General features: G+C 51.9%; 2 protein-coding genes across 2 annotated transcripts in view; one reads left to right on the forward strand and one right to left on the reverse strand.

The window, feature by feature from the left end:
• GNL2 (G protein nucleolar 2) overlaps positions 1-6,458 on the forward strand; it is a 22,111-nt gene extending 15,653 nt beyond the window's left edge. Inside the window, exons 9-16 of the mRNA XM_029948327.1 lie at positions 471-599; positions 1,333-1,437; positions 2,216-2,374; positions 2,545-2,658; positions 4,163-4,611; positions 4,942-5,021; positions 5,523-5,608; positions 6,270-6,458. Coding sequence (XP_029804187.1) covers positions 471-599; positions 1,333-1,437; positions 2,216-2,374; positions 2,545-2,658; positions 4,163-4,611; positions 4,942-5,021; positions 5,523-5,608; positions 6,270-6,422 — 1,275 coding nt within the window. The 3' untranslated portion in view covers positions 6,423-6,458. The remainder of the gene's footprint in view (positions 1-470; positions 600-1,332; positions 1,438-2,215; positions 2,375-2,544; positions 2,659-4,162; positions 4,612-4,941; positions 5,022-5,522; positions 5,609-6,269) is intronic.
• A 1,606-nt stretch (positions 6,459-8,064) lies between these two features.
• The window catches only part of DNALI1 (dynein axonemal light intermediate chain 1), a 3,350-nt gene continuing 674 nt past the window's right edge, over positions 8,065-10,740 (reverse strand). Inside the window, exons 2-4 of the mRNA XM_029945845.1 lie at positions 10,183-10,374; positions 9,707-9,871; positions 8,065-8,179 (exon numbers count right to left, since the gene is read on the reverse strand). Coding sequence (XP_029801705.1) covers positions 8,144-8,179; positions 9,707-9,871; positions 10,183-10,374 — 393 coding nt within the window. The 3' untranslated portion in view covers positions 8,065-8,143. The remainder of the gene's footprint in view (positions 8,180-9,706; positions 9,872-10,182; positions 10,375-10,740) is intronic.

Below are 10,740 nucleotides of genomic sequence, written 5' to 3' on the forward strand. Positions count from 1 at the left end.
TCTGAGGTTGATTTTCTTTTTCTTCTGTCCTTTCTTTTTGCCAGCGCACATGCAGAATGTGCAGAGGAAAGGAGGGATCACGGGATGGCCGGTTAGTGCATCTGCCAAGGTTGTCTTCCCTTAAGACATTCTATCCGTGGAGGATGTTCTAAATTGATGACTAACAAGTTCTTTCTTCCTTTGCTTCTCGACCTACATACTTTTAACCTTAAAACATTCAAGAACAATTGCACATGGACAACTTGAGGAAATGAGTCACGTCTGATTTATTAAGAAGTGTATGTGTGCAGCCCACTCAGACGGTGTAGGTGGTGTGTGTCTTGGTTTTAGATCAAGTTATAGTAACCCTTTTGCCTTATATTCTTTATATCAGCAAACACAACCTGTTCTTATGGGACGTTCATGACCGTGTGTGTGTGTGTGTGTGTGTGTGTGTGTGTGTGTGTGTGTGGTATGTATTCTCTTAACAGTTGCACACTGACAAGAAACAGATCAGTGTCGGGTTCATCGGCTACCCAAATGTCGGCAAGAGCTCTGTGATCAACACGTTGCGCTCCAAGAAAGTCTGCAGCGTGGCCCCCATTGCAGGTGAAACAAAGGTACGTCCACTCAAAGTACCTTCTTTACTTCTCCGTATTTTATTTCTGTGGAGGGTGATTGGTTAAAGCATGGAGATTCCTATCGATTTCTCTTGAATGAAGGCCACCATCGGGAGCTTGGTCTCCTTAGGGTAGTGTGGAATGTTCCCAGAGTTGTGTCAGCCCATTTTGGCAACATGAGAGTAGTTTGTAGTTTGTATGGCACTTGTGATCCTTTGGCATGATCTGGGAGGTGCCGTTCATATTTAAGTCTCTCTTAAATTGTCACTCCAGCCTTTTTCTTTGATAAACAGAACCCAAGAATATTTGGTGCAAGGGACATGAAAGAAAACTCCGAGGTTGTGGTAGATTCTGGCCGTTGGGGGACACGCCCTGAAATGCTGAGTGTTTGGGGAGCAACAGGGTTCTTCTGGAAGGCGGAGGGGCCAGACAGCATTAAGCTTCCACGAGTGCCTTGAAAAACCAGGGAAGGTTTACTGGCTTATTATGACGCGCGACCACATGGAGCTCCTGCCTCTGCCTTAATTTTAGACTCTGGGCTGGTGGAAGGTGTGGTTTGTGCTTAGTGGCAGTACCTCGTGCACGGCACACGTAGAGGAGACACTCTGGCTTCATTACTCAGCAGGTGGCTTCTCTTTGAGCCCCAACCCTGGCTTGGTGAGCATCAGAGGTTTGGGAAATCAGACTCTTCACTTTTGACCCAGGGAAGTGTCTGGCTTTTTACTGACTTCAGGTCTGGCAGTATATCACCTTGATGCGTCGGATATTCCTCATCGACTGTCCAGGGGTGGTTTATCCCTCTGAGGACTCAGAGACAGACATTGTGCTAAAAGGAGTGGTGAGTATTTTGGTCCTGACAGGCTCTTTGTTTGCCTTTTGGGGGGAGCGTTCTGTGGGCAACACTGGATACTTTTGCATTTCACTCATCTGGAAGGCAGCTTGGGGTCGGGCTGTCTGACCAAACCCCGAGGAGCACGATGTGCTGCAGGGCGGCCTCTCCATTCCACTGCAGCCCGTTTGAGGCGTCAGCGAAGCCGTGGGCATATCTGGTCAATGTCATCCCACAAAAGAGTTTGTAGTTTACACACAGGATCCAAAGGGAAGCGGGGCCTGTTTATGTTTAGTGATAATTCATCTTCGAGGGTTTATGGGTTGAGTCATTTTGGAACTCAGGCATTTCCTCACTTGTTTCTGAATATGACCAAAAACTTTAAATGGTTCCACTTGACCTTAACCAGGGCTGCTGGCTATATGTCCTGTGCACATTCCTCCCCTTTTCTTAAACTATTGAATTCTCTGTGTGTCCCTGGGATTGGCGGGCTTTTAACCGTTTCTGTGAGCGAGTAGCACAAAACGGTCCAACTTCGAACTGCTTGCAGAACCACACAGTTAGTTTGTGGTGAGCTGGGGTTACAGCTGAGCGCCGGGCTCCCTGGCCGGGTGGCGTGTGCTGCTATTCCTCTCCCCTGACCACGTGTGGCCACCTCGGAGACCGGCCCCTGCCAGGCTCCACTCGCGCCGTGGTGTTGAAATCTATTTTCAGATACTGTCGCACATGTGAACTTGACCACTTCCATATAAAGCTCGTAAGCCAGAGATCTCCCCTGAACATCTAGGTTCAAGTTGAAAAGATTAAGAGTCCCGAAGACCACATCGGCGCTGTGCTTGAACGGGCAAAGCCGGAGTATATCCGCAAGACGTACAAGATCGATTCGTGGGAGAATGCGGAGGACTTTCTTGAGAAGCTAGCTTTCCGGACTGGGAAGTTACTGAAGGTGAGCAAGGCTTTGTGAGAATTGAGACCAGGGGGTGTAGCGCGCGCGTGTGTGTGTGTGCGCGCGTGTGTGTGTGGTGAGAGCAGTCTGAAACTTGGCAGGCGGGCCCCCACGCCGGCAGGTGGTGCGGCTCTTTGGATTTAATGGGGAGTCTTTCTGGGACATTTCAGGGTGGAGAGCCAGACTTGCAGACTGTGGGTAAGATGGTTCTCAACGACTGGCAGAGGGGCCGGATCCCTTTCTTCGTCAAGCCGCCCAACGCGGAGCCCCCCGAAGCCTCTCAGGTGAGAACAGGTGGGCCTGCCTTTGGAAAGCATGGTTGCTGACCTTGACGAGCTGCCTTGATTGCCTCCCTTTAGTGGAGCACCTTTTTTCCTGTGCGGTCTTTCCGCGCCAGTGTGTCCCATTCCAGAAAGCCATTGCTGTGACCTTGTTGTCGGGGGCTGGGGGGGTGGCATTTGGAGACCTAGAAGTAAATATGTGGTAGGAGACCAAGGTTAAATACCAGTCTCTGGGGCCTCGAACAAAGAGGGCTGTAACCGTAAGTGCTTTTCCAGTACCATGTCTTCCCTTATGCTGGAGGAACAGGGGCATTTCCAAGAACGACTTCACATTCGTTAGGCCCAGCGGTATGCCAGGTGCAAGGAATACAGGAATAACTAACTTCTTTGCTCTCAAGAAGCTCATAATTGGGGGGGAAAGGAGAGCGGTACAGTTTATAGTCCCGGGAAAGAAGTCTTAGATTTGGAGCCTCTGGGCTGAATTGAGAGGCTTCCTATCTGTTGATTTCCCTTCCCCTGGCCATGGACCACCACAAGGCACCACTGGGGCCCTTTGCTTTTCTGTTTCTCGGCCCTTTTTCAGAGCTCAGCCAAGTCTTTTGAAGAGGTGGGTTTAAGTTTCGCTCTGTGAAACTTTTGTGTAGCTCTGGTTCCCTCTTAACTGCCACATGTGAGGAAGGAAGGCGTCGGCAGGGTCTGCTCTGACCCGTGTGCACCCAGGGGGCTACCTCAACCTCTTCCTCTGTGTCTGGTCACTGAGTGTATTTTACCGTTACTTCCCCCGGTCTGCGATTCTCTTCTTTTTTTCTTTCTGGTTGTGCTGATCCTCCTTCAGAATGCAAAAGCTAGAAACTTACATTAGGAAAAAGGTATAAAAACAATACCTACAAATCTTGTACACAATTTCCTGAGTTTTCTGGACTCCTGATTTAGCACTTTGTGTAGCCACTCTTGTCTTTGGAAAATCAATAAAGTTCTATGAGTCTCGGTTGCAAGTTTAAAACGATACTACAAACAGGAGGCGCTGGGCTAAAGCCTGGCACATGCTTTCCCTTCACCGGAGAGGCGTGCCTCCCAGCTTCAGTCACACTTGCTCCGGCGGCTGGCCCCGCCCTCCCAGCAGCGCTCTGCTTTGGCTCTCAGGCAGGTGTGTGCGCCCCTCTTGTGCATGCTGACCCCAGCCTCCCTGTTCCTTGCCCTCCTCGAGTGGGGCGGACGGGGTCACACACTCGGGAATGGCTGTGGTGTGAGTGGTGACACCCACAGTTGGCTCACCCTTGGGCATGGCCGCTGAGTGCCTCTGGTCCTTCAGCACCGGCGTCTGGGTGTAACGCACCTTAGCTCCTGGCGGTGAACGACACGACTCCAGTGTGGAGTTGGCAGTGCTTTCCTTAGTCCCGGGAAGAGGACGCGCTCGTTCAAGAGCCAGGTGTGAGTCCAGAAACGGTATGCATTTTCTGACCCCGTGTCTCTCCCCCACTTGCACCCCTTTTTTTGGCCTGAACAGCTCCCATCCTCCTCGTCTTTGGAAGTTGCCACAGAAACAAGCCAGAAGAACCCAGAAGAGGAGATCACGGCAGCTGTAGGTGAAGCATCGGAGCCTGTCACTGAGAAGGAAAAAGAAAACCGTTCCTGTGACGCTGACTCAGAAATGCAGCAGATCCTGGCGCGAGTTCGGCAGAACTTTGGCAAGATCAATGTCGTGCCTCAGTTTTCGGGGGATGACCTGGTCCCTTTGGAGATGTCGGATATCGATGAAGAGCTTGAGAGCTTTTCCGAAGAGGAGGAGGAGGAACAGGAGCTACCAGGAGATGAAGAGGAGGGGTCCTGCCCTGAGTCCCAGGAGGAGCACACGGAGAGCGACACGAAGGCGGTTATTAAAGCCCTGGATGAGAAGATCGCTAAGTACCAGAAATTTTTAAACAAAGCCAAAGCCAAGAAGTTCTCAGCAGTCAGGTAGCTTCCTCGTCTTCTCACGAACTGTGTGGGTTGCTCATTCCGTTCCCAAAACTTGCCCCGAGAACAGGAGTCATATCGGGGGGCGGGGGGGTGGTCAAAGGGAGCTATTGTCATTTTTTAAAGGCGATCTGTGAACTTTTGAGATGCGGCTCCCTGAAGTGTGAGAAGCTGTAGTTCAGTCTTTGCCAAAGGCCCCAGGGCTTTGGACGGGCTGGGGGTGGCAGCCGTGTGAGGTCTGTGAGGTGGTCACAGTCTCCAGGTAGGTGCATGGTTTGGGCAATCAAGGGGGCTGGCGGGCAGCTTTGTTACCTTGCTTTTCTGTTTCAGAATATCCAAGGGACTAAGTGAAAAGGTTTTTGCAAAATCTGAAGAGCAAGGAGCAGCTGAAGAAGTTGAGGAAGATACAGGTAAATTAAACTCTGTACGTGGGATCTGTGTCTTCCGAACTGTGGGAAATCTCCGTGTTCTCTCCTGGGCCGTCACCCACGCAGACATTTGTCATAACTGGCACCGTGTACTGTTTATCACACAGGTTGGATTATTCACTTTTCATTCTGCACATTTCTAGGGATTAATTCAGGAAGCTTCCTGTAAAAACAGTGCTTTAGTAACTTTATAATCTAGGTGGGTCAGCAGATTTGTGGGGGGAGGTGCGATGGGCCAGGTGTTTATTCTTTACTCGGTTGGACTCACAGCTTCCACGTCAAGAGTGTGTTTCCATGACATAAAAGCAAATCCTGCCAGGCCCTCCCGGCCTCACCCCACGTTACTCTGTGCTGTGCCCACCCGTACTCCGTGCACACTGACCACCTTCCTCCAGCGCATCAAGCCCATTCCCACCTTAGGATTCACGGACACATTTTGAATAGAAAATTCTTGTTTACTGTGTGTTGGTATATTGTTTCCAGCACCTACCAAAAAGAGAAGGAAGAGGAAGGCACAGAGGGAAGAGGATCGTTCAAGTAAAACTCGCAGGATGCTTACGTCTAAGGAAGTACGTGGTTTTGGTCTTGGTTTGGGTCTTTACCCAGGTCTAGAAAGTAGAAATCCCTTTCCTAAGAGACATGCTTCCTAAGAGACCTTCCGAAACTGAGGGTCTGGAGTTGAATTCTAGGAACCCAATCCTAAATGACCAAGTTGAGGGTAGTGAGATAAGATGGAGAGTTGGCCCTCTGGATGAACGTCCTTCAGTTCATGTCTTATGTTTTAGTTCTCATCACTGCCCTCAAACGTGTGGACTGACCTCTAGAAAATCTGCTGGTTTTCTGTGGCCCATTGGTTTTCTGTGATGAGCAGAGCTGTTCAAGCCGACAGACCCCTGCCCTCTGGGAAGTTGAGTGTAAAGTAACCAGCTCTCCAGAGCCGGAGCGGGCCTTCTAGGGAAGGGAAGAGCTTGTTCCTGGAAGTGTTCACCCCAGACCAGAGGCCACTGGTCAGGAGTGCAGTAGGAAGGAGTCCCGCATGGAGGACCGAACAACTAGCACCGTCATGGGTTACGGTGGAAGGTCCCTCGGGTCTGGGAGGGGAGCCCTCCCTTGTTAGCGCTGCTTCCTCGAGTTGGGAAAGCAGCATAGGAATGGAGCAGAGGAACAGAGGGGCCTGTTCGGTGACTTTTCCATGATGGACTGGTTTGTCTCTTCTGCCGTTTTTTACAGCGGAGGCGGGCAGCCCGGCAGCAGCAGTCCAGGAAAGTAGGTGTCCGCTACTACGAAACACACAACGTGAAGAATAGGAACAGGAACAAAAAGAAGACTAGTGACTCAGAGGGACAGAAACATAGACACAAGAAATTCAAGCATAAGCAGTGACTTTTTAAAAGTTTATTAAATTATACAAAAACAGGCTATTAGAAACTGTGTTCATTTTCTTCATGCCCAGTTGACATTTCTCAGGCCATGACGCTTTTGTTCTGAGGTTTGACAGTTGAAACCATCACCAGGGCTAGTGAAAATAGTGTGCCCACCCCCAGGGCTCTCCGTGACGGGGGCCACTGGTGTGTCTTTGTTCCCCCGGAGCGCAGCCGTGTCCTGCACGTGTCTGACGAAGCAGGGGTGAGGTCTACAGAACGGGGAGGGTGGCGTCTCTCCTACTGGCAGTTGGCAGTTTGAAACAGAAGCATAAACAGAAGAGAATCTCAGGGATGTAGTATACATGGCCTAGGCTTTAACATACGAAGGAAAAGTGACCACAACTTTGGTTGTCCCTTGCCGAGTTGTCCGTCAGCCGGCTGGACGCAGGGTGTATGTGCGTGACGGTCAAGGAGTCCTGGGACTAGGCTCCTCAGCAAGCCGTGTTCAGTCTCGTGACAGCGACAGCCCAGCCGAGCCGTTGCGGTGGGGTCTTGGAGTCCCTCAGGGCACCTGGGGGAGGGTGAATGGTGTGACTTCCGATCTGAGATTAGAGCCACGTGGGACATGTTTGACTGGGAACACACCCTTCCCGTAGGGCCACAGTTCTTTCAGGGAGCTTTGGACCCTTAACTGGGATGACGTCCGGTCCGAGCTCTGCTCAGGAGAGTCCTTGGCACCTCCTCAGGATGACAGCTTGAGGCATTCCGACCGAGTGGATGTGTCGGGGCCATGGGGGTGTTCCTCGTGCAGTCAAAGGACGGTGGCGACGTCTTGCTGCGCTAGCCCACCCCGCACTGCCCTGAATTAAAGATGTGTTGAGCTAACTTCCACATCTGGGTCTGTGAAACCAGAAGAGCCCTGGGCCTCCAAACTTTGGGTTTAACTTAAGGGGAATAATAAAATGCGGTCTACAGGCCAGAGCCTAATCATTAATAATTAGAGGTGCGTGTGAGGTCTGGGCACCTATCCAGTTGTGAAACACAGCCAGGTAGAGGGGCGTGGGGTCAGGGGTAGATTTTCTGCAGAATAAGATGAACAAACCACATCAGCAGCGGGCAGGGGCTGAGGTGCAGGCAACTCAGCACGGGCTTTGTGACTTGTATTTCTTCCTGGCAAACATTTACTTTCTCAAGAGCCGTGGGTTTGCCTCTGCCATTGGCGCTTCGCCAGGGCAAACGGGGAGTGGGTGTGATGCACTAGGCAGGGATAAAACAGCCTTGTATAAACTGCAAACTCCAAAAAGCCACTAGAACTGCACTGGGGTAGGGATGGGGACAGACGTCAACTATGGAAAAGACCAGCCCCAGCAGCCCAAGTTCAGGTATAAGATGAATCGTGGGCCAGGAGCGGGACCCGGAGGCAGCTTGGTTTGGCTAGAAATAGTGCCAGCGTGGAGCGGTGGCGGGAGGGCCACTGTTTCCCCTGCGAGGGACAGGGCGGAAAGTCTGTCTTCTCGAGTGGCCATGTACAGAGACTGTCCCACTGTCCACTCCCCAGCCAAGAGCCTGGCTGCCACACCTACGTGTGCAGGACACTGGGGCAACGTGTGACTTCTGATGAATAAGTGGGTGGTGATCAGGGGAGGATATGGCTTGTTCACTCAGGAGACTAGCTTTCTTTTTTATTACAACGGGCTTATAATGGGGTAGCAGTGCTTGCTGAGACCCATATGGAAATTATCACTTCTTTGGTGCAATAATGCCTTCCAGTTGGGCCTGAAAAACAAAAACAACCTCCATTAATTGAAGCTTGCAGCCTAACAAATCCGCTGAGAGGTGATAAAAGGCCCTGGGAAGAAGCATCCGGTGCTGCCCCCTCCAAGTGTTTCTCCCTTCGTTCCCAGCTCCATGTTTTCTAGATTAGCTGGTTTCTGGCTTGGCATACAGTTTGCTACATTAGGAGAAACCAGAGATGTCCCGGTTTCCATACAATAATGTCTCCGTGTATCGTATAAAGCATTGACAAGGAAATTGAATAAAGGTTGTTGAAATCATGGTTTTTCATGGCTCAAATTTCAGGCCTGAAATGCTAAGTTAAACATTTGGCTCCCTGGTTTGGGATCCTGGGAGCTCTTGTGCTGGGACAGGAGGTTTGGGAAAAGGCAATTTTTCAGCCACCGAGACAACTTGACACCCAATTAGAGAAAATTGCTCCCGGTAAGTAGGGAGCTGTCCATCTTGTATGTAAAGCTTAAGACACTCGGGAGTTATTTACTCTGCTCCTCCGGCAGCCGGGAAAATAATTTACTATCACGGCGTGTGGACAGATCTTTAAGTAGGTCTATCCTGGGGCCTGCAAACACTGCTTTATTTGCAGTGCAGCTTGGCGCCAATAAAAATAACTCACTTCTAAAGAGTCCTTCACCCAGGGGATGACAAGGTTGCTTGTAAATGTTAGAAAGATGCCAAGGTATTCTGTGGTGTTCTCGCTGCGGATACTGGAGGAGGGGCTGGAGAACTCGGGCTTACGATAAAGGAACACGGCAGATAACGCACATAACGCATGCAGCTTCAGAGGCTGCTAAGTAAACAGATGCGTGGCCGGCTGTGACATGTCTAGCTTTTCGGTGTGGAACTCAGCAACGAGAACCTGTCCTGCCCTGGCAGTTAAGCCCCTCTTTATCTCAAACGCCTGTCCTTGGTGTGGCTCTAGGAAGCCTGCCCATTTTAAGAATGTAAGCTTTCCACGAGACTAGAGAGGAGAGGGAGATGTGGCCAGGGCCGTGGGAGATGGGCACTCAACGACAGGTCCTCCGTCCAGAACAGTGGTTCGCAAACTGAGGCAAGCATCAGAATCCCCCGCAGACCTTGTTAGGTGGTTGGGCAGGAAGGCACACCCATGAAAGCCTGCTGAAGAGACCCAGCCCACTCCAGGAAGGCTCCAGAATACCAGCCGTGATGGGGGAGAAGCTCCACACTCTGCCACATCCAACTCTCCTGGATGATAGGCAACTTCTCTCCAAGGGAAACAAAACCGCCCACTTGGAGGGGGTGACGAGCCAGGCTGAGGGGTTGTGGGAATTCAGAGCCCCCCTCTAGAGGCAGATGGTTGGAGAATCTGGGTAATGAAATCTCCCCCAGTGCCCCCACCTCCCCGCATCCCCAGCTCTCTTTATTCCTTGGCAGCACGTGTGGACACATAATTGGAGCCCTCTGGAGGAAATGGAGCTGTGGCCTGGCCCCCAGGGCCAGGGGTGGCAGTGGGCAGGAGCCCCTCAGCCTGGGCCCGCGCAGGGGGCTCACCTTCAGCTGCTGATTCGTCCGCTTGAGGAACTGAATCTCCTCGTTGTGCTTCTTCTCCTCCACCTGTCTCCTCTCGCTCTCCCGCTTCTCGGTGGCCTCGCATTTGGCTTTCTGCTCGTTCACTTGCCTCTCCAGATCTCTCTTTTCCGTTTCCAATTCTGTAATCTGAGGACAGAACCTCCCGTCATCCTGGGACGTCGCCAAGAGGATGGGGCAGTGTGAGGGCCAGGGCGGAGGGGACCCGGGTGTCTGACCGGAGCCATTGCCCGGGTCTGTACTGCCACCCAGTGGGAGGTCAGTGACTGCACGGCCAAGAGGAGCAGCCGGCTCTGCCTGGACTAGGCTGAAGCCAGGGGGTCCCCGCTGAGGGGATGGCAGGACACCCTCGGCGGTCAGAATTTCATCTGGAATTCATGTGGCCCTGAGATGGACAGAAGAGTCACAGAGGCTGAAGCCCCATGGCCGGCCCCACTCACTTTCCTCTCCATGTCTGACTTCCCCTGTTCGGCCTGCAGCGCCTTCCTCATGCCAAAGGCCACACTGCTCTCGTACAAGGTCTGGTAGGCGGCGATGGTCATGCGGATCTCGTCCCGGACTCGCAGCAACAGTAGTCCCCTCTCCGCACAGTTGATGGTGACCTCCCGGATCAGCTCGTCTTCCAAGGCACACACACGGCCAGGTCAGGAGGGCAGGCGGGAGAAGAGCTGCATCACGTACCCGGCTAACCACCCTCCCTCCCCGGGGAGTGTGCGAGCGTGTGCCCTCCTCACCTGGAGCCCTGCCACACCACTTCTGCTCTGAACTTGGCACTTGGGAGTACAGGCAGTTGGCAAGCCCAGGACAGAAGGAGACAGGAGCCCCCAGGGTGGTCTGCAGCCGTGAGGCCCCTCTCTTCCACCCTCAGACAAAACCTCTAGTCCTAGAAATTGGACTTTTCAGTTTGAAAGTGATGACTGCTTAATTTTTATTTGCTTAGTTTTTTAATTTAAAAAAAATGTATTTATTTTTGAGACACAGAGAGACATAGAGAGAGT

This window comes from Suricata suricatta, chromosome 8, assembly GCF_006229205.1.
Source record: "Suricata suricatta isolate VVHF042 chromosome 8, meerkat_22Aug2017_6uvM2_HiC, whole genome shotgun sequence".
NCBI classification, from domain to species: domain Eukaryota; kingdom Metazoa; phylum Chordata; class Mammalia; order Carnivora; family Herpestidae; genus Suricata; species Suricata suricatta.